Source organism: Pelophylax lessonae (assembly GCF_965119305.1).
Source record: "Pelophylax lessonae genome assembly, chromosome: 1".
NCBI classification, from domain to species: domain Eukaryota; kingdom Metazoa; phylum Chordata; class Amphibia; order Anura; family Ranidae; genus Pelophylax; species Pelophylax lessonae.
Window position 1 is genome coordinate 203,409,930 of NC_138768.1, and position 19,453 is coordinate 203,429,382.

The 19,453-nt window shown below is 41.8% G+C and overlaps 1 protein-coding gene across 2 annotated transcripts in view; it reads left to right on the top strand.

Annotated features, from left to right (window-relative positions):
- The window catches only part of MEGF10 (multiple EGF like domains 10), a 202,254-nt gene that overhangs the window by 51,771 nt on the left and 131,030 nt on the right, over positions 1-19,453 (top strand). Inside the window, exons 2-4 of one of the 2 annotated variants that reach the window (XM_082253244.1) lie at positions 22-156; positions 7,806-7,907; positions 8,930-9,030. In XM_082253244.1, coding sequence (XP_082109370.1) covers positions 44-156; positions 7,806-7,907; positions 8,930-9,030 — 316 coding nt within the window. In that variant the 5' untranslated portion in view covers positions 22-43. The remainder of the gene's footprint in view (positions 1-21; positions 157-7,805; positions 7,908-8,929; positions 9,031-19,453) is intronic. The other variant, XM_082253243.1, reaches the window with a different exon arrangement.

A 19,453-nucleotide genomic window follows, 5' to 3' on the forward strand; every position in this document is an offset into this window, starting at 1 on the left:
AGAATACATTTTTTTTTTTAGCAGGTTGCTTGATGCTGGAAAAATGGTACAGTTATCGCATTGCTCTGGCCTGCTTCCATTAATTCTCTGCCGATGGTTTGGAATGTCATTGTCACTGAATCTTGAGGATCCTAATGTGTGCAGTCACTGGGAAAGGTAAGTGTTTGTCTATACAATAAACCGTTGCAAAGAGGAGGTGGAATTTCAAAATTGCCCCATATATTATGTCCTGAGGGCATTATTCCAACAGTAAATCTCAAATGTAATACAGGACTTTGAATATGCCACCCAGGAAAGCATATATAGTACAGTAGATGACACATCAACACACAAATATATAAGACTACAAAGTTTTTATTTAATCAATTGTATAAAATGGAGGTTCAAAAAAAAACACTTCAAACATGATAAAATTCACAAAAAGTGCAAATATAGCGGCCTAATACAATATTATGTCAAAGCATTTCGTGGCAACCACTTCATCAGGACATACTACTACAAACCATACAGTTTATAGTTTCCTTGGTGGTCCTGCACTGCACATTTTTATATATTTGATGTTTGTCTACACAACTATCTACAGTATTTATGCACAAAATCAGTGGTAGAACCCCTAAAAATGCAGGTTTCACAACTCTGTCTGGTTCAATTGTCCATTACTATTGTCCAGCACTAATTGCAGCCTAGAGGACTCTGCATGTAGTTGTTACATATGGGCATGACTATAACGGTGCCATCAGTTCAAAAGATTAAAAAAGATATTATTAAACGCCTTGCAATGCATTACAACAGTTGTGTACAATAACATTTGTCCAGTAAGGCAATGTTATCATACTCTACCCACTGTAATGTCATGGATGAATCCAATGGATGAACCAATATAATAAAGGCCAACTCTGGCTAACACTTTTCTTCCATTTGGAAAGCAGGGGGTGACCTATAACCTTTGTTCGGTTTTTATTTGCTTTGTGTGTTCCCTCTAGGGATATTTCCCTTCACTTCCTGTCAGGCACAAAGACTGCAACAAAAAATGGTGAAAGGTTAATCAGGGGTCTTCAAACTATGGCCCTCCAGTTGTTCAGGAACTACAATTCCCATCATGCCTAGTCATGTCTGTGAATGCCAGAGTTTTACAATGCCTCGTTGGATCTGTAGTTCTGCAACAGCTGGAGGGCCGTAGTTTGAGGATCCCTGGGTTAGAGCCTCATTCAGGTTATTATTACTCTCCCCCCCCCCCCCCCCCCCAGTGATAACTCTACCCCTCTTGTCCTAATAACACAGGCAGGTTAAATCACCACAGGGGAAACTTGACAGGTGTATTTATTCTCCCCTAATAGTCTCAATAAAAAAATAAGGTTTTGGACTGTGTTTTTTCATGCATCTGAGTTTGTTTTCATGTGTGCTGAAAATGTTCCTGTGTGCATACAAGTGCACTGCTTTAATCCCTAAGACAGGAGGTTGGCAGGGCCAGAGTATGCTAGGCCACCAATGTGCCCAGTAGGAAGCCAACATGCAAATGGCAATGGGTTCTGTGGTAAAGGATTGCTAAACTTAGAAACATTTGTGAAAGCGTGCAATTAGTTAAAAGGCTTCTGGTTCGCTTATAGCTACTCAAAATTTTTCACCCCATAAAAGGGTCATATTTTCTGAAACCAAGTTAAAGGCAAAAGCAAACTCACTGAAAGAACCATTTAGATATGTTTAGGAAAAATAACTTATTTAATGCAGGTGATTTCAGAGGAAAAAAAATGGCAAATTGAAAGTGAAAATAAAAGTTGGCACGACACACACTACTTTCAAACCTAATATATAATAAGAAACAAACATGGCAGCATTTCAATAAAGACAAATAAAATTCTTCTTTAAAATAGTGATTTTTTTTTGGGGGGGGGGGGGGATTTTTTTTTATTATTATCAAAGGAGAACCTTATTCAAAAAGCCTGTGTTGAATGGAGTACTCCAAACCAGACCTAGACGTCAGCTGTATATATATATATATATATATATATATATATATATATATATATATATATATATATATATATATACTAGGTTGGTGGGAGAGAGGAAGATACACAGTTCAATCCTTGAGCCTAGTACACACTGCTAGTTTTTATTCGTTCAACCCTGCTCAGGTCAGAGCCACTGTACTAACAATCCAATGTTAGTACAGCGATCTCCCCTGCTTTTCTTTTGTGTCCTGACAGGGGGACGGCTCCCCCGCCAGAGCACTCCGGTCAGCACTCTCAGCCATTGGCTGAGAGTGCTGATGAGTAGCTGGTCGGCAGACCTTTTTCGGTCATGCTCCTTCGATACCAGATGAACGGCCTGCTTCTGTCGGACCGGCTACAGTACACATGGGCCGAATGTCAGCCAAATTCTATTGAACTGGCCGATGCTCCCCTATATTCAGGGCTTTACTACCTGGACCAATACAGTATTTTAAAAGCACATTTGCTTGCTCTCCTGTGGCAGCGTGCTGATGGCAGTAGTGTGCAGAAAGAGAGAGAGAGCCACAAATCTGTACATAATGGGGTCCTCAGAGAAGTCACCATCCAAACTGGTCATTCTTTGTGGTCTGGGGTCACCATGAGGGGTACATTTTAAAGTAGTAAATTGTTTATTCACCAATCAATTGCTGCTTTTTCACCATGTCACAAGATGCACGACATTTAAAACTCATTTTGCTCACATGCTTGCCTAATCCATCCACTTTAATCTCTTCTCACCATACACGTCTGAGCTGCTATTTACCCCCTGCATGCAGCACTCCAAACTTCTATAAGTTCTAATAACAGTGAGGTGATATGACAGAGGATGGCCAGCAAATGTGCAAAAATCTGGCCATGTGCGTGGGTGTAGTAACTTTTTTGCTAGCTCTTACATAATGTATTTCTCCCCCATCACTACATATGGATGGTTTTTCATCATGGAGGTAAAAAAAGGTAATTTATTATCTTGCCTTCCATCTGTTCTGCTATTTCTCAGGGGGTGATGTGTGTGAAAATGTCCGTAAACATAAGCATGTGTGAGAAGAGTCACTGAGGAGGCACCAGTTGTCCTTCTTCTACTCTATGTCCTTACCTATTCATCTGCTTGTATGATCACTTTATGTAAGGAAACTCTGAACATTAATTGTCAGTGGCATCATTTACTACTGAGTTAGTATTTAGTACCATTATGCAGCTATATGGTCTGTGTAGGTAGGAATATAATAACATGTTTTTGTATTGTTTTTGCCCTCCTTTTGATTCCTTTATAAAAATAAAGGGCATTTAAAACATCCTAGGAAACAATTTTCCTACGCCAAGTATTCAAAATGAATGCATTACTAAGCTGTTATTCATTTTCTCATAGTATATACAGTATATTTGTACATGTTTTGTAAATTATTTTACATACTTTCTATAGGATTTTTTTTCTTTGATTATGATTATTATGAGAAATTAGGTGTATAGTGTAAAAAGGCATAAGTATTAATTTGTTTGCCTTTTTTTGTCAACTCTACTGCCTAAAAGCATCTACATTTAAAGCCTAGATCAAACTTTTATTTTTAGTAGATACCTTAGAAGTGTAGTAGTCACTTTATTTTTTCAACAAAAACATTAAAGTAAAGCATTTGCCACTTTTTCACTTTTACAACCACCAACTATAAACTAAAAGACACCGCAAAACGTGCCTAAAAACCACATCAATCGCAACCGCATAGATGTGAGCCTAGCCTTAGAGAAGAACTCTTAAGAGAAGTGCAAAGCGAATTCTGAGGAATATCTAAAATAATTACACACAGTCCATGTAATACTGTAAGTGTCTGATTTTCCCAGGAGACCATTTGTCCCACGTGACTTAGGGAGTCCATCTCACAAGCCCAGTCAACCAGAGGGGGGGTGCCTGGTTTATGCCAGTTTTACGTACTGTGGTTAAAAAGTGTAAGAAAGCTCTCTTTTTCTGCTTATAGCAGGGCCTGACACATTTGCTTGAAATCTAGGAGCCAGATAAAAAAGTTAGGAGCCATACGCACAGGCCGAATGGTGGCCAGTTTTTAATGAGCTGGCTGGTGTTGCCCGGCATTCGACCCGTGTGTACTTGGTTTACTTCTTCTGAGAGATATTAAAGGAACACTCTAACCATCATGACCACTTCAGTGATTTGAAGTGGTCATGGTTGTAGGAGTCAGAAACACTGCACATGTTGGGATATTTACAATTATGTGCTGGGGGCTAGTTGCACCCCTAGCACATGTGACTTACTGATGACAGGTACTGCTGGTGGTTACTGCTGGCTGGTACTGTTGGTGGGGACTGCTGGCTGGTACTGCTAGCGGATACTGCTGGCTGGTACTGCTGGTGGTTACTGCTGGCTGGTACTGCTGGTGGGTACTGCTGGCGGGTACTGCTGGCAGGTACTGCTGGCTGGTACTGCTGACTGGTACTGCTGACTGGTACTGCTGGCTGGTACTGCTGGTGGGTACTGCTGGCTGGTACTGCTGTGGGTACTGCTGTGGGTACTGCTGGCTGGTACAGCTGGCAGGTACTGCTGTGGGTACTGCTGGCTGGTACTTCTTTTGGCACTGCTGGCTGGTACTGCTGTGGGTACTGCTGGCTGGTACTGCTGGTGGGAAATGCTGGCGGAGAGTGTGAGGAGTGGGGCTGGAGGAAGCATGCAGAGCCGATGCTTCCTGTATCTCTCGGTCTCCTCACAGATGGAGTGCATTTGATATCACTCCATTTGTGACAGGATGGAGGCGGAACTATACAGGAAGCATCAGCTCCGTTCTGTCACAGCTGACACAGACAGCCGGGAGATTCCAGCACCTCGCGGGAGACTTGGGATATCTGGGACAAGACAAGACAAGAGTAGCCCAAGCGCCAGACGGCTAATCCTAGTCGCAAATGCGACCTGACACCTGGGGTTTGTTGAGCCCTGGCTTATAGGACTCCCATCTCCCTGACCTGTTTATAATACAGTTGAAGGATTTTGGCCCAGAATAGGGTGATTAATGGGCAGGTCCCCCATATACAGTATCTCACAAAAGTGAGTACACCCTTCACATTTTGAAAATATTTTATTATACCTTTTCATGTGACAACATTAAAAAAATTACACTTTGCTACAATGTAAAGTAGTAAGTGTACAGCTTGTATAACAGTGTAAATTTTCTGTCCCCTCATATACCCCTAAGCGGAAATGTCCAAATTGGGCCCAATTAGCCGTGTTCCCTCCCCGGTGTCATGTGACTCGTTAGTGTTACAAGGTCTCAGGTGTGAATGGGGAGCAGGTGTGTTAAATTTGGTGTTATCACTCTCACCCTCTCATACTGGTCATTGGAAGTTCAACATGGCACCTCATGGCAAAGAACTCTCTGAGGATCTAGAAAAAGAATTGTTGCTCTCTATAAAGATGGCCTAGGCTATAAGAAGATTGCCAAGACCCTGAAACTAAGCTGCAGCGCGGTGGCCAAGACCATACAGCGGTTTAACACAACAGGTTCCACTCAGAACAGGCCTCGCCATGGTCGACCAAAGGAGTTGAGTGCACGTGCTCAGCGTCATATCCACAGGTTGTCTTTGGGAAATAGACATATGAGTGCTGCCGGGAATTGCTAAAGAGGTTGAAGGGGGTGAGGGGTCAGCCTGTCAGTGCTTAGACCATACGCCACTCACTGCATCAAATTGGTCTGCATGGCTGTCTTCTCAGAACGAAGCATCATCTAAAGATGATGCACAAGAAAGCCCGCAAACAGTTTTCTAAAGACAAGCAGACTAAGACTTGGATTACTGGAATCATGTCCTGTGGTCTGATGAACCAAGATAAACTTATTTGGTTCAGATGGTATAAAGCGTGTGTGGCAGCAACCAGGTGAGGAGTACAAAGACAAGTGTGTCTTGCCTACAGTCAAGCATGGTGGTGGGAGTGTCATGGTCTGGGGCTGCATGAGTGCTGCCAGCACTGGGGAGCTACAGTTCATTGAGGGAACCATGAATGCCAACATGTACTGTGACATACTAAAGCAGAGCATGATCCCCTCCCTTCGGAGACTGTGCCACAGGGCAGTATTCCATCATAACGACCCAAAACACTCCTCCAAGGCGACCACTGCCTTTCTAAAGAAGCTGGGGGTAAAGGTCATGGACTGGCCAAGCATGTCTCCAGACCTAAACCCTACTGAGCATCTGTGGGTAATCCTCAAATGGAGCACAAGGTCTCTAACATCCACCAGCTCTGTGATGTCGTCATGGAGGAGTGGAAGAGGACTCCAGTGACACCTGTGAAGCTCTGGTGAACTCCATGCCCAAGAGGGTTAAGGCAGTGCTGCAAAATAATGGGGGCCACACAAAATATTGACACTTTAGGCCCAATTTGGACATCTTCTTTTAGGGGTGTACTCACTTCTGTTGCCAGCAGTTTAGACATCAATGGCTGTGTGTTGAGTTATTTTGAAGGGGCAGAAAATTTACACTGTTATACAAGCTATATACTCACTACTTTACATTGTAGCAAAGTGTAATTTCTTCAGGCTCGGTTCACACTATTGCGATGCGGGAAGGCTGCGAATTCGCAGCCTGTTCCCGCATCGCACACGCACCCCCGGCAGTTCACACTGCCATATGCGATCCGCTGGGGGTGTCAATGTAATCTTAACGACACCCCCAGTTTGATCGCATATCGCAGTGCGATCGTGCAGTTCGCACAGGATCGGATCGCACAAGTGTGAACCGCTGTGCGATCCGATCCTGATGCGGCAGCAAAAATGCCTCCTGTGCGTCTTTGCTGCGGGTGCGGTGCGAATTTAGCCATACAAACTGTATGGCTAAACCCGCACCGCACAGCTGATCGCATGTCATGTCGGAGCAGTGCGCTCCGACATGACATGCGAACCCGGCACACGCAGTAGTGTGAACCGGCTCTCAGTGTTGTCACATGAAAAGATATAATAAAATATTTACAAAATTGTGAGGGGTGTACTCACTTTTGTGAGATACTGTACGTATTATAGTAGCTGGGGAGTTCATGCACCTCCAGCAGACTTTTGGTATAGAGACAAAAATGTTATGCTGGACCAAAGGGTATCAATACCATATGGATAAAATATTATAATTATGCTCCTGAGCTCTGGTAGATATGGAGGCCTTGTGAGTAAACACTAGTATTATATCCCAGTCTATGTCATCCTCAGTAAGAGCAAGGTTTTCATGCCACTTAGAGAAAAAGCGTGGGTTCGACAGATGTGTGTTATTCAGGAACAAAAAGTATTTTAGTAATAAATATGAAGTACTCTTTCCCCTTATGTTTCACTACCCTCCCCAAAAGATGCAATTAAAACAGACAATTGTACTAAATATTTCTTACATATTTCTTAATATAATAATTGTCTGTTTTAATTTCATGTTTTGGGAAGGGTAGGGGAAACATATGGGCAAAGAATACAACATATTTATTAATAAAATAATTTTTGGATTGATAGTGTGTATTTATTCCCTGTACTCTTCTTTTTTGTTTTTTAACCTTTATTAACCACAAATCTTCCCCTTCTGCATACTTCTCTGGTCCTCTCTAAACACAATTTTAAATATCTCTAACTGTGGTGTTGTTTTCAAGAATTATCCATATTTCAAAAGGAATGATTTAGATCAGGGGACCTTTTTTACTGTAAAGTCAAAAACTTCCCAAAACTTTTTTTTCTAGTTACTTACTTGTTGGAAAAGTGATTGTATTATTCAGTAAAATATGTTTAAAAGCCTAATAAATCACAGTTTGGGTAATATTAGCTGGCATGGTAATATTACTATTGTGTGTCTTTTCAGCTACTCTGTTACTGTTCAGGAATCCTATGCACATCCATTTGACCAAGTCTACTACACCAGCTGCACAGATATACTAAACTGGTTCAAATGCACTAGGCACAGGTATGTATTGTTTGTTTCCAGTAATTCAGATTAATAATTTATAAACCCTATATTGCTGTGACAATCTTAAAGAATAATTGCAGGCATGGCATATTTTATGCATAGTTGCATTGTTCCAGCTTGCACCGATGTAACTATGTATACAATGTAACATACCTGGCTGATCCCCCTGGAAGCTCGAAATAATGGAAGAAACAACATGACTCCAGTGATCTCCACTTACTTTACTTCCAGGTCCTGTGCTGAGTGCCAGTTCTGCTAAATTGTGAGCCCATAAGGTTGGCAGCCTTGCAATGGTGTGATTCAGAGAATGCTTTGCATCTTCTGATGGAATGCAAAGCGTTCTCTGATTGGACAAGGTGGAGAGGAGTGGTGACATCACACTTTTCACATCATCCAATCAGAGAATGCTTTGCATTCATTCAGAAAATACAAAGCATTCTTTAAACGTCGCCAGGACAAGAGGCCAAACTCCTTTGTTTACAATGCATCAGACCTGGCTGCTTAGCAGGGGACCTGGAAGCAATGTTGTATTTTGAATCACTTTTTTTTCAGGACAAGTAGAGATGATGAATGTCCCAAAGGGTGAAATGGGTAACCCGGCTGTACTGAGCAAGCTTTTTCTCAGTGCTTCTGCGTAGGACTATAGGATCTTGCAACTCTCTTCTGGGCATCCTCTCTCTCTGAGAAATACAAAGGGCGGGTCTTGGAACTAGGACCCTTGGCCTGCTTTTTACATTCTTACATTTATGATTATACTATAAATGAAGGGTAGAGCCATAAGGATTTATGGAGTATGGTCATCGGATACATATTGAATCTTAGGATAAAAAACAGGGTCACAGGTAGGCTATGCCCCTGGGCCAATGCAATGTTTTTCATTATTACTGAATTGTACCTGTAATGTGCTTTGTATACATACATACTCATATATCTAGGTATGTAGCGCAAGCTTATTGTTATTTTAGCTGTCACAAGTGTGGTCTATGTTAATTTTTTGCATGCTTCTTTTTCTATGGCAGAATAAGCTATAGAACTGCCTATAGACGAGGAGAAAAAACTATGTACAGGCGCAAATCTCAGTGCTGTCCGGGATTTTATGAAAGCAAGGATGTGTGTATCCGTAAGTATTTTTGTTTTCTCATTCGGCATTGAATTTGATTGCCTGTTGGCGTAAAGCAGTCAGTTTTGTGATTCTAATGTTTTGAGCAGTGGGGCTCATTGTCTGGTCAATGTTATATAAAAATGTGCTAGAAAATAAATAACTGAGGATTTGAAATGGAGGACATACGTAGCTGTGTTGAAGGTTTTAAATATTATAAGAACAGGTAGATCTGCAATTTTACATTTTCAATTATTTCCTAAAGGAACAATTTTTTTATTGTCAGACTTCCATCCATTAGGTATTGTAAATAAGAGCAGAGCAGGGGTCTCGGTGTGTAAAGGTGCAGTGTGAGGTGTGGCCCTGTGTAAGTTACTACAAGTCAATGCACACGTTTTTTTCACTTGTTCATGTGCAGCCGCGAGCCTGGCTAGCACCCCTCCTGTATTTAGAAAGTGGATGTTGATTGCCGGCTTACCTTGTGCAATGGTAGAATCTGATGTGGTGTAACTACAAGCCAAATAGGGGATTTATGTAGCCATGCAATGTTATCTTCACTCAGTGAGGCCTTCATATTGTGTTTAGAGCTTCTGAGTGCAGAGATCTTACTGTGTCTGCAGACAAACAAGTAGGATTTCCCTTGGCTGGCTCATAAGGAAGAATAGCTACTTTGATTCATATGCCACCCATTTGTCTGTAGCTTGTGGGCATTGTGGGGCCTACACATAAGAGAAGCAACCTGAGGGCTTTAAACCCAATGTGGAGGCTATGTTATGCAAGAGTATCAATGAGGGCTATTGAGGTCTTGATTTTATGTTATAAGGGCAATACATGTCTAAAACCTTCAAGTGTGACGTGCTTTGCTGTTGCTTAGGCTGTCTGCTCATCCTTGCAAACTTTATGTAGATCCAAAGTCAAATATAACTGGGAGTAAGAGTGAAATAAAACAGAATGCATTGGATAGAGCAGATTCCTACTGTGTAAGTGCATTTTAATTGTACTGTCTACCCTCAAGTTGTAAAGTGCTGTGTAAATGGTCGGCGCTATATAAATCCTGTATAATATTAATAATAAATACCCTTTAATAAATAATATATAAATAAATTGCACTTACAAGGTAGCGACTTAATCAGAACATAACACCAGGTAGATCAACTCACCTCTGATGTCAGGTGCATAAACTATTACTTCTGATATGCCAGTAAAAGGAGAAATAGCATTCAATGACAGAAAGGCTTTAAAGGACACTGAACAAACTAGGGGTGAAAATGCCAATACTTGTCCAGAATAGTACTGAATAGAGAGTGTGATGGCTTCCTAAGGGAAAACTACCTCCAGTTACATGTTTCGAGGCTCTGTCCTGTCATCAAAGGCCTTCATCAGGGAGGACTTTGATGTGGAAGTACTTTTTTCCTAGGCTGCCAACTCAGTCCCCATTCAGTACTTACTATTCTGGACAAGTATTGGCATTTTCAACCCTAGTTTTTTTCAGTGTCCTTTAAAGCATTTCCATCATGGGAAGCTATCTCTCCTTTTACTGGCTTTTAAGTACAGTAAGTCCCCTACATAGGAACGGTCAACTTGCGAACTTTTGAAGATGCGAACGTGTTTACATGTCCAATTGTGTAAAGCTGGGTACACATACTCAGTTTCTGACAGAACTGAGAGATCACAGTACCAACACAAGCAATGTTAGTGCAGCAATCTCCTTTGTCTGCAATCGTTAATCTTTGTTGGACTTACAAACGAGCTCCCAGAAGGGAACTCATTTGTAAGTAGGGGACTTACTGTAAGTGGTTGTTTGCGCATCTATACTGTGACCACATGGGGGTTAATCTACCTGGTTATATGCTCTAATCAAATTTCTACTTTGTGACGACAATTTATATATCAATGACAAAAGGGTATTTTATCTGCTCTGTGTAGTGCACTCTGCTTTGTTTTACTCATGCCAGCAGTTTATTTTCACCTAACCTGCAATTATATTTTTTATGAAAGTACAGCTACCCACTAATATTGCTATTTGTGGATTACTGATACCTTAGAAAGAGTAGCAGGACTTCATTTCATGATATGGTCTTCTGTTGTGGGTAGAATGTGTGGTTTAATTAATTATGTTTTTCTTATTTTTTTTAGTAAATGTGGTTATTAGGGCATGCAATGTCTAATATTTTAACAGTCAATCACCCTACTTTCAGTGCTGTGTTAATACTTCCTTTAATAGACACATGGCATCTGATTTCATCAAATTCCATAATCATTACTAATGGGTATCATTATGTTTATATCAGCGAGAAAGCTTGTCTGTTGTTGGCTCCACATCTGGTTATGTTAGGCTATTATCATTTGAATACAACAATTCAACACGTGGAACATTGCATACAAATATTGCCCTTGTATTCTATGAGCATGATAATTTGGGATAAGAACGAAATTCCCTGTTTGGGAAATTGTTTGTACTATTGTAACTGCTCCAGCAAAAGGATCAATATATTTGGCAAAACAAATTCTTTACATCCTCTGCAGTGTTTATATCTATATAATGGACTTTATATTTATATATAGAAATTTATGAGTTTCCTGTTTTCTGGAAACCCATTTATGTGGAGTTTCCCAGGGATTGGCAGAGGCTTTGCAGGTACTGGGCAGTGGCCAATGCAATGGATACGGCTGTGTGCTCTGGATGCACAAGTTTTCATAAAGCTTATGTAATAATGTAAGATAAGGTAGAGCAACCAATCGGATTTCAGTTTACTGTGGCTAGATCAGTAAAGAATTAAATCTCATCTGGAGCATACATTTACAATACATTGCGCTGCCCTATTAGGGAAACCCACTTACCCACTTTTTTTTAAATGTCTCCAACCACAGAACAATATTTATTTGTATTATTGGAGGTATTTATATAGCTCTGGGAATTTACATAGCACAGTCAATTCAAACTCCCTGTATCATGAAGCTTACAATCTAAGGTCCTTATAACACATGCATGAATGCACATACTAGGGCATGTTTAGACAAAAGCCAGTAAACCTACCAGCATGTCTTTAGAGTGTGGGAAAAAACTGGAAAAAAAGCCACAGGGAGAACATGCAAACTCCATGCAGGTCCTGGTTGGGATTTTAAGTAATGGACCCACTGCTGAAAGGCAGAAATTCTAACCAATGTAATACACACAATATTATTAGATTTACTACATACAAGCCATGCACAGCAGACATGATGGACATATATAGGACTGAATCAGTTTAATATAATAATTTGACTACAGGGACATTGTGCAGTAGCTTGTAGTTACCAAAAACACCAAGATTTCCTTTTCTGCATAATTGTCAGAGAGTGATTGGCATGGACAGATGTGCAGGCAAGGCTATTCATGAGTGTTCTACTTGGACATTAAATTAAATTTGCGAGCAGAACGTACAGTATGTCAGTAGGTGTAAAGTTTGTTTATAATGCTTACTATGCATGAAACTCTCTTTTTAAGTACTAGGTTCACCCTCAACTAAATAGTATCACAAATACAGCTACTACTGAGCTCTTAAATGGCCAGAATGTTTGCCTATTCCTATTCAAGCAGCCAGTGGTAAAAAAAAAAAAAAGCCCAATATTTAAATAAATATTATATATTAATAAAATATGTATCTGTGAGCCCCAATGTGGAGTCCACAACCATGTTATGCACCACTAGCATAAAGCACAGCAACCCCCAAAATGTTGTTAAACCGTTTGTATTAGTAATGCCTAGGCATCTCTGCCACAGCTGACTTGCCATAGTACTAAGCAGGGCCGTCAAAAGGGGCAGCTGCCCCGGGCCCAGCCATTGTTGTTGGGCCAAAAAGAAGCTGCCCCTTGAGCCCGCACTGCCCACAAATAGTTGATAAGGGCATTTGGTAGGGCCCAAGAAAATATTTGCTCAGGGTCCACTCAATACTAAAGATGGCCCTGGTAATAAGTATCAAGGGACAAATCACCTTATTAAAAAAAAAAATAATAATAATAATAACTTGAATCATTATTCAGCAAGTAATGTCTGACTGGTTGCTATCTTAAGTGCATTGGTTATTTCACTTAGGAAGAAGAATAACTCTTTATTTAAAAAAACACATTTTGCAGATATTTAGATTAGTTTTTTTTTTTTTTTTTTAACTAAGGCTGATTGAGACTGAGTAGTACAGAGGAGCTCAATCAAGTAGACTTAAAGTGGAGTTCCACCCTATTTTTATACTTACCTCCATCTTCTCGCTCCGGGTCACCTGAAAAAGAAATGGATAATCGCATATTTTTTTTTTTTTACTTACCTCGTAGCGAAGAAAAAATACTTACCTTACTTCCTTCTTCCTCCTTCCTCGGCCGCGGCCCGTCGTCCCTTCCTGGCTCTGCAATGATTCCTGGGAGCTGAACGTCATAGCTCCCAGGAATCATTGCGCCTGCACCGGCCCCGACGTCAGTTCCCGGGTCGCGCGCGTCATCCCCTTCTAAACAGCTTCTGGGCATGCCCAGAAGCTGTAGAGGGATGACGCGCGCGACCCGGAAGTGATGTCGGGGCCGGCGCAGAGCATCGTGGGACCAAAGAAGGCGGAAGAAGACGCCGAAGGGGATCTCGCTGGCTTCAAGCTGCCCACATCTGAGATGGCAGTGCTGGACAAGACGTTTGCAAGGTAAGTATTTGTCCTAACAGGTAAGTGCAACCCGGGACAGATCAGAGGCTAGCCATTGTGGAATGCACTAGCCCTGACTGTCCCGGGGGTATTAAAAAAAAAATCCAGGGTGGAACTCCGCTTTAACCTGGCCACAGATAAAAGATGACTGACTGTGCATCCGGCACCAGCAGACGCCCTCAGCTTGTAGGCAGATTCAGTCTATTTTCTCCATGCAGGTGGTGCTCAACCGCAGCAGCAGTGCAGAGGGAGAGGAAGTCAGGAGGAACATGGTTTCTCTATGGTTTCCTGGGTCACTCGGACAACAATCTGGTTGGTTGCTGACAGCCCATGTGACTCTGGTGACCATCTTTGGTCAGGCAGAGTCTTTTTAGGACCCTGGCTCCTGGGTTGAATGCGCTTTCAGCGTGTGGATGGTGTAGGGACAGGTCACCCATCTGTTCGGGACAGTATTAGCAGTAGGGAAAGGTTCTAGATGAGTAAGTGAAAAGTCAGAAAATCTTGCCTGTCAATGTTATTTTCTTCAAGAAAGCCAATCAGGTGCCTCTTCCATGCTTCCACTTTCCAGCTCTATACCATAATACACTAACCAAAATTATAAACGCAAACGATATAAAAGTTTTTCCCCTCATTTTTCATGAGCTGAACTCAAAAGATCTAAGACTATTTATATTTCTCTCAAATATTGTTCACAAATTTGTCTAAATCTGTGTTAGTGAGCACTTCTTCTTTGCTGAGATAATCCTTCCACCTCACAGGTGTGACATATCAAGATGCTGATTAGACAGCATAATTATTGCACAGGTGTGCCTTAGGCTGGCCACAATAAAAAGCCACTCTAAAATGTGCAGTTTTATCACACAGCACAATGCCACAGATGTCGCAAGTTTTGAGGGAGCGTGCAATTGGCTGACTGCAGGAGTGTCCACCAAAGCTGTTGTCAGTGAAATTAATGTTAATTTCTCTACCATAAGCCATCTCCAAAGGCGTTCTAGAGAATTTGGTAGTACATCCAAGCGGCCTCACAACCGCGAGTTGTGTGAATTTGAGTGGGCAAATGCTCACATTCGATGAGGTCTGGCATTTTGGAGTGGTGTTCTGTTCACGTATGAACCTCGGTTTTCACTATATAGGGCAAATGGCAGACAGCGCGCATGTCGCCGTGCTGGTGAGTGGTTTGCTGATGTCAACATTGTGGATCGAGTGGCCCATGGTGGCGTGGGGGGGGGGGGTGGGTTATGGTTTGGGCAGGCGTATGTTATGGACAACAAACACAGGGGAATTATGTTGATGGCATTTTGAATGCACAGAGATACCATGAAGAGATCCTGAGGCCCATTGTTGTGCTATTCATTCACGACCACCACCTCATGTTGCAGCATGATGATGCACGGCCCCATGTTGCAAGGATCTGTACACAATTCCTGGAAGCTGAAAACATCCCAGTTCTATCATGGCCAGCATACTCACCGGACATGTAATCATGTTCCAGGTCCTGCCAATATCCAGCAACTTCACACAGCCATTGAAGAGGAGTGGACCAACATTCCACAGGCCACAATCAACAACCTGATCAACTCTATGAGAAGGAGATGTGTTGCACTGCGTGAGGCGAATGGTAGTCACACCAGATACTGACTGGTTTTCAGACCCCCCCCCCCCCCAATACAGTAAAACTGCACATTTTAGAGTAGCCTTTATTGCAGCCAGCTTAAGGCACATCTGTGCAATATTAATGCTGTCTAATCAACATCTTAATGTGCCGCACCTGTGAGGTGGATGGATTATCTCGGCAAAGTAGAAATGCTCACTAACACAGATTTGTGAACAATATTTGAGAGAAATAGGCCTTTTGTGTACATAGAAAAAGTCTTAGATCTTTGAGTTCAGCTCATGAAAAAATGGGGGCAAAAACAAAAGTGTTGCGTTTATAATTTTGTTCAGTGTATATGTACTTTTGGGTGACCTAAATTGGCATATTTATTGATGAGACATTAGATAAAGGTTTCCTCCAACCTATATGACAAACAATTATTCAAGGTCCATAACCATATTCACTTAATCAGTCCCAGCAGCCCTTTAAGACTGCCAGACCAGGACTGAGAGCGACATATCTTTGTAGGCCTAAAGTTCCAATCCAACTTTTTCCTTTCAGTAAGTTGTGGTAATACAGTACAATCCATGTTAACTTTTAGGTATATGTGTACTGTGCTGCTGACCTATTCAGATTGAATGACACCCCAATGTACATATACAATACAGCAAGACTGCATCTTTACTATAGCACAACACAACAAAAAGATGTGAACCATCTATGTGCTGTGGTTTGCTGGAATGAAAAAACAAAGTATGTAGTTCATTTTATTGTGTATGCAAAAAGGCTGTTGCGGTAACATGCGTGTCATCACACTGTGTGGCAATGCACTTTATATACGTATGTTGGTGAGTTTCGGTTCCATTCATTTGGAATGGCATACCAATGCACGATTAAAAGTGCACTAAAAAGCACTACAGCACAGCACACAATGCCTTGTGTAGGGAAATGCTCTGCCTTAAAATGCAAACCAAACACCACCTATTTGTCAAAGCTTTCAGATGCATTGAAACCCATTTTTCTTTTTTTTTTTTTAATGGGCCGCCTAATGCAATGTGTGTCAACCCAAGAAATCACTTGAACATTGCACATTGCATTGTGGTGTGCTTCCAGTGCTATGAGGTCCTCTATGGTGGAAAGCAGGAAGGACAGCAGTAATTTCAGATTCTATGCGGATGCAGCCCTTCTCAGACGGGGTAATCCAATTGGTACTACAAAAAAAAAAACAGACAAGAAAGCGCATGCACCTAGTGCATTACCGGAAAACATTTATTCAATATAAAAACTGATAAAAGTAGATACTCAAAAAGTAGCAACTAGAAAAAAAACAAAAAATCACATAATGCCATGCAGTGCAGACAAAGATGCCATGGGCATCAACATCAAAGAGGGTGTAGAGCTGACATGTTTCGGGGGTGCACCTACTTCCTCAGAGTTTGGCTACAGCCAAGCTTTGAGGAAGGGGGTCCTGAAGTTTACTGGCTAGCTTTAACTTTGAATGTGGCAAACTGAATAAAAATTTGAAAATGGCAAGCTAATAATTATAGTTAGATAGCAATTGCTGACTTCTGGTCTTAAAAAATCCTAGTTGCCTGGCTGTCCTGGTGACCCTCAAACTTCAGTATAGCAAGTATGCAGGTAAAGACTTCTGACTCTTCCATGACGTGTACACTTTTCTGGGTCATTGTTTGAGTCAACTGGTGAGCATAACAACCAAAGCACTAACATTTTCAGAAATATGTCAACAATGGAAGCTCACATATAAGTCCTGGCTCTATGTTTAAAGCCCAGCTGCTGTGCTAAGGGTCTGCCATATGTTGGTAACTTGGTATGGCAGTGAGCCAGTCCACTACCATTGAATCTCACAGTAGAAAGCCAGTTCTTGCTGACTGTTGAGTTTAGTATGAGACTTTTTACATACATACACTCACCGGCCACTTTATTAGATACATCTGTTCAATCGCTTGGTAACACAAATTGCTAATCAGCATGGCAGCAACTCAATGCATTTAGGCATCTAGACATGGTGAAGATGACTTGCTGAAGTTTAAACCGAGCATCAGAATGGGAAAGAAAGGGGATTTAAGTGACTTTGAACGTGACATGGTTGTTGCTGCCAGACAGGCTGGTCTGAGTATTTCAGAAACTGCTGATCTACTGGGATTTTCACAATAATTTCTAGGGTTTACAGAGAATGGTCTGAAAAAGAGAAAATATCCAGTGAGTGGGGGTTGTTTGGCTGAAAATGCCTAGTTGATGTCAGTGGAGAATGGGCGAGACGATAGAAAGGCAACAGTAACTCAAATAACCACTCGTTACAAGCAAGGTATGCAGAATATCATCCCTGAACGTACAACACTTTAAACCTTAAAGCGGATGGCCTACAGAAGCAGAAGACCACACCGGAAACTACTTCTGTCAGCTAAGAAGAGGAAACTAAGGCTACAGATTGCACAGGTTCAATAGAAGGTTCAATAGAAGATTGGAAAATCATTGCCTGGTCTGATGAGTCTCGATTTCAGCTGCGGCATTCAGATGGTAGGGTCAGAATTTGATGTAAACAACATGAAAGCATGGATCCATCCTGTCTTGTATCAATGATTCAGGCTTGTGGTGGTGGTGTAAGGGTGTGGGGGATACTTTCTGTGCACACTTTGGGCCCCTTAGTACTAACTAAGCATCCTTTAAATGCAATGGCCTACCTGAGTATTGTTGCTGACCATGTCCATCCCTTTATGACTACAGTGTACCCATCTTCTGATGGCTCCTTCCAGCAGGATAATGCACCATGTCACAAAGATCAAATCATCTCACTACTGGTTTCTTGAATATGACAATGAGTTCCCTGTACTCCAATGGCCTCCACAGTCACCAGATCTCAATCCAATAGAGCACCTTTGGGATGTGGTGTAACAGGAGATTTGTATCATGGATGTGCAGCCAACAAATCTGCAGCAACTGCGTGATCCTATCATGTCAATATGGACAAGAATCTCTCAGGAATGGTTCCAAGACCTTATTGAATTTATACCACGAAGAAATAAGGCAGTTGTGAAGGCAAATGGGGGTCCAACTTGGTACTAGCAAGGTGTACATAATAAAGTGGCCTGTAATTATATGTACTCTATAAGTATTTGACAGTTATCCCAGCATCCAATTCGCATAACAGGAGAGTGGGACCGGCTCTCAATGGAGCGGGTTCACACACCTCCGGGGTGCCCGCGGTCCGAATTGCAGAAAGGTCACGTGCGTCTTCTGGTCCGTTTCAGGTGCAAATTCAGCCAAAAATGTAGCCGCAGCTAGTGTGAACCCAGCCTTAACCGCTTGCCGACCAGCTGTCGTAGTTTCACTGCAGCAGGTTGGCTCTGTCCCATGAAACGACATACCTGTACGTCACTTCACGGGACGTCGCTTAGCGTGCCCATATGCCACAATGGAAGCTGATCAGTGGGTCCGGCGGGCACCCGGGATCGCTGCCTGTGGAGACAGAACGGTGGTCTGCTGTTGTAAACATGGCAGGCCGCTGTTCTGTCAGTTATAAACACAGGGATTCTGTGTTCCTCTTATTTAGGAACACAGATCACTGTGTTCATGCAGCAAGCTCCTCCCCCACACAGTTAGAAAGCACCTTTTAGGGACACATTTAACCCCTTGATCGCCCCTTGTGTTAACCCCCTACCTGCCAGTGTCATTAGTACAGTAACAGTGCATATTTTTAGCATTGATTACTATAGTAATGTCACTGGTCCCCCCAAAAGTGTCAAAAATGTCAGTTAGGTGTCCGATCTGTCCGCCACAATGTTGCAGTCCTGCTAAAAATCGCAGATCGCTGCCATTACTAGTAAAAAAATTAATCAATAAATAAAAATAACATAAATCTTTCCCCTAGTTTGTATACTTTTGCGCAAACCAATCAATATACATATATTTTATACAGCATCGCACGACCACGCAATTGTCAGTTAAAATAACGCAGTGCCGTATCGCAAGAAATGGCCTGGTCATTAAGGGGGTAAAACCTTTCCGGTCCAGAAGTGGTTAAAGTGTTAAAGTGTATCTAAATCCAAACCTAATTTTTTATTTTTTTTTGCGCTGTTTGTGTCCATTCTAGAAAGAGTCACTTTCCCTATTTGTCCTGGGGATCATTGTCACTGGGACTGAAAGGGAGTGTAAAGCCTCGTACACACGT